Source organism: Cryptomeria japonica, chromosome 7 (assembly GCF_030272615.1).
Source record: "Cryptomeria japonica chromosome 7, Sugi_1.0, whole genome shotgun sequence".
NCBI classification, from domain to species: Eukaryota; Viridiplantae; Streptophyta; class Pinopsida; order Cupressales; family Cupressaceae; genus Cryptomeria; species Cryptomeria japonica.
In genome coordinates, this window is record NC_081411.1 from 786,294,459 (window position 1) to 786,297,258 (window position 2,800).

Consider the following 2,800-nt stretch of genomic DNA (forward strand, 5'->3'; position numbering starts at 1 on the left):
AAACAAATGCAACCTACAACATTTTTTAATGATAACATGATTTTGATTAACCTGGCTAATAATCTTATCCATCATAGTAGGATAATACATTTTGATTTGAAGTGTTATTTCACTTGAGATTTGGTTCAAAAGAAAGAAGTTAAGTTTAATAATAAATCAAGAACAACTTGCAAGTATTTGTAATTAACTATTTGCGAAATATTAGTTTATGAAGCTCCAATATCATATTGTTAGTCTCATTAGCATCAAGGAGAAGTAGGTTGGATAAGTGATGTCAAACATGCATACAATTAAGGATAAGTGATGTCAATTATGTAGACAAAGTTTCTTTTAAAGGATCCTAATTATTTTATTTTTTTAGAAACAATTAATAGATTGTAATTTCCACATTCTAAAAGTTTTTAGATGATATTTTCTTGTTTTTCTAGATAGTTATAAACTCTATAAAGATAATTATCTATGTGCTATTTGTCCATTCCAAAATTATAAATAGTATTATTGTCTGTGTTAATATTTATTTTTAAGCAACCTAAATGATAATTTATTTGTTTATACTTCTGCAGTTATTATTGTTATTTCTTCTACTATTATAATTGTTATTATGAGTTGATTAAGAAATCAAAATCATCATCCTTTTGCGTCCAAAGTTAAAATTAAATAAAAAATGTAAGACATTGTTTTAAATCATTAAGAGAACACTGTGGCCAAATCTGTTGGAATCAAGTTCACCTCTATCTATCATTTCATATACATGTATATATAAATCCTTTCATCCTCTGGTGCAATTTATAAATTTTATTTTTAAATTAAAAAAAAATAGTTTAAAGAGACCACTGATGTCCATTAGTATTGACATAATCATTAATTCTTGCCATCAGAATTCAAGCTCTGCTAAGATGTAACAGCTGAAAATTTTGATTTAGATTACCTTACGTATTAAATTATAAAAAAACTGATATTAAAATAAAAGAAAAATAGAATACTTTTGCCAACGAGAAAAGTTCAATTAATCTTCTAATAAATTTAGATGGGCCATTCTACCATTATTGATTGTATTTTACGTAAAAAAAAAACTAAGGTATGGTCAACCACCTAAAATATTTGGAAGTCAGATGTAGTTAGTTAAGCCCAGTAATTGATTGCTATATATTTTCTTTCATATAGGTAGCTGCTACAACTGATCAATGGACTCCTCACAATACACGGAACAATTTATTGGTTATGCAATAAAAAATACAAAGCAATGCTCATGGTCCTGGGTCACACACTATAGTAACATTGACCACTGTATTTTAATTACAGAAGCTACTACTAGTTCCACGATATTTTCTGATCCAACTCAATTATTATCTGATAATTCTAGCATATTTGTCCAATAGCCTTTGACATCCTCTATATTCAAGAAATTTGTGGATGTTTGGGATTCTATCATTTCGTGGGAATTCTCTGGAAATTCTATAAAATCGAGGCAAAACTCTTGTGAAATTGATGATCCATTCGTGTTGATGTTCAGCATAGGAGGAGGTGAATTATGGGATGCTTCATGAGTTCCACTGTGTGTACTTGATACCAAACCCAACATGGAATCCACATGGTTATGTTCTGTTGGCAGAAAATTATTACCAGCAATCGGATTAAGTATTTCAGCATTGAATTTGTTTGAAGAAGGGATGAATTGATCTTTTCTGATAAAATGCTTATCAAATCCATTACATTTATATAATTGTAGTTGATGGTCAACAGTAGTTGAAACAATAGAACTCGTTACCATCTCATGAGACCTTAGTAAATTAAGGTCCGGGTGAATATTTCCATTGACAGCAAGACTTAGTAAGTTTCTGGCTATCCTTGCTTCAGCCTCTAAACGGGCAAGGTATGAAGATATAAATGGAGGCACTAATAGCTTGTATGTCGTTGTGCTTCCTAGTCTCAGTCTTTTCTTCAGTCTGGCATTCCAGTGGTTCTTTATATCATTGTCTGTTCGTCCTGGCAAGTTCTTCGCTATTTCTGACCACCTGAACATTATGTCTGCGTCAGAAAAAATTCCTAACTCTTATCTACAAGAAAAATAGAAATGGTTATTTTTGTGAGTAAATTACTTGTTTCCGAGCCTGTCATGGTATCGTAGTATTATTTGGTCTTCTTCGGGGGAAAAACTTTCTCGCTTTATGTTTGGCTGCAAATAGTTGGTCCAGCGCAACCTACAGCTCTTCCCACATCTCAGTAATCCTGCATCAATAAACCAAAAATCTCTTAGTTATCCCATTTGAATCAGCCATAGAGTCAAAATATTTGTTTTAATTTGTTTTTCTAATGATTAAGATGGATTTTTTTAATTTACCAACATATAGAGATAATATAAAGCATTAAATTTAATATTAAAATTATACAGAGAAAAATAATTTACGTAGACAAATAATTCCTACTGGCAATTTAATGATATAAATGAAGGCATAAGTACCTGCTTGCTTTGGAACATTACGCCAGTTACCATGACCCTGCTTATTTATGTAGTACATGAGTTTGTGGTCCTCTTCTGGACTCCATGGACCCTTCTTCACTTCCTTTCCGTTGCAACATGGACATCGCCCCATGTCTCCTGAGTTCTATTATCATTGAGGGAAATGGAAAAATCAACAATACAACTACATCTGGGCGTTATATCCTATGGCAATCTAAAGAAAAGGAAATTAGATCCAGACTAGAACTATTCAGCAGGTAGCCCAAATTTGAAACATGTTAATTCATAAGTAGAAAACTGTAATTTAAAATAGCACAGTAAGAAAAACCCCAGAATCAT

General features: G+C 31.4%; 1 protein-coding gene across 1 annotated transcript; it reads right to left on the reverse strand.

The window, feature by feature from the left end:
* Positions 1 to 1,339: 1,339 nt before the first annotated feature.
* Positions 1,340 to 2,594, reverse strand: LOC131068977 (transcription factor MYB23-like). The gene is made up of 3 exons (XM_058004267.2): positions 2,462 to 2,594; positions 2,100 to 2,229; positions 1,340 to 2,015 (listed from the first exon to the last, which is right to left on the reverse strand). Exons 1-3 carry the CDS (start codon positions 2,592 to 2,594, stop codon positions 1,340 to 1,342), a joined length of 939 nt encoding a protein of 312 aa, XP_057860250.2.
* Between the last annotated feature and the right edge of the window lie 206 nt (positions 2,595 to 2,800).

What these genes read in the sequence shown, in the direction of transcription:
- LOC131068977 (XM_058004267.2), bottom strand. Translation starts at nt 2,594, where the DNA reads ATGGGGCGATGTCCATGTTGCAACGGAAAGGAAGTGAAGAAGGGTCCA. An exon ending in TAATGTTCCAAAGCAAGCAG is followed by an intron (nt 2,230 to 2,461) that starts GTACTTATGCCT and finishes TTATTGATGCAG; the next exon opens with GATTACTGAGATGTGGGAAG. An exon ending in CATGACAGGCTCGGAAACAA is followed by an intron (nt 2,016 to 2,099) that starts GTAATTTACTCA and finishes CATAATGTTCAG; the next exon opens with GTGGTCAGAAATAGCGAAGA.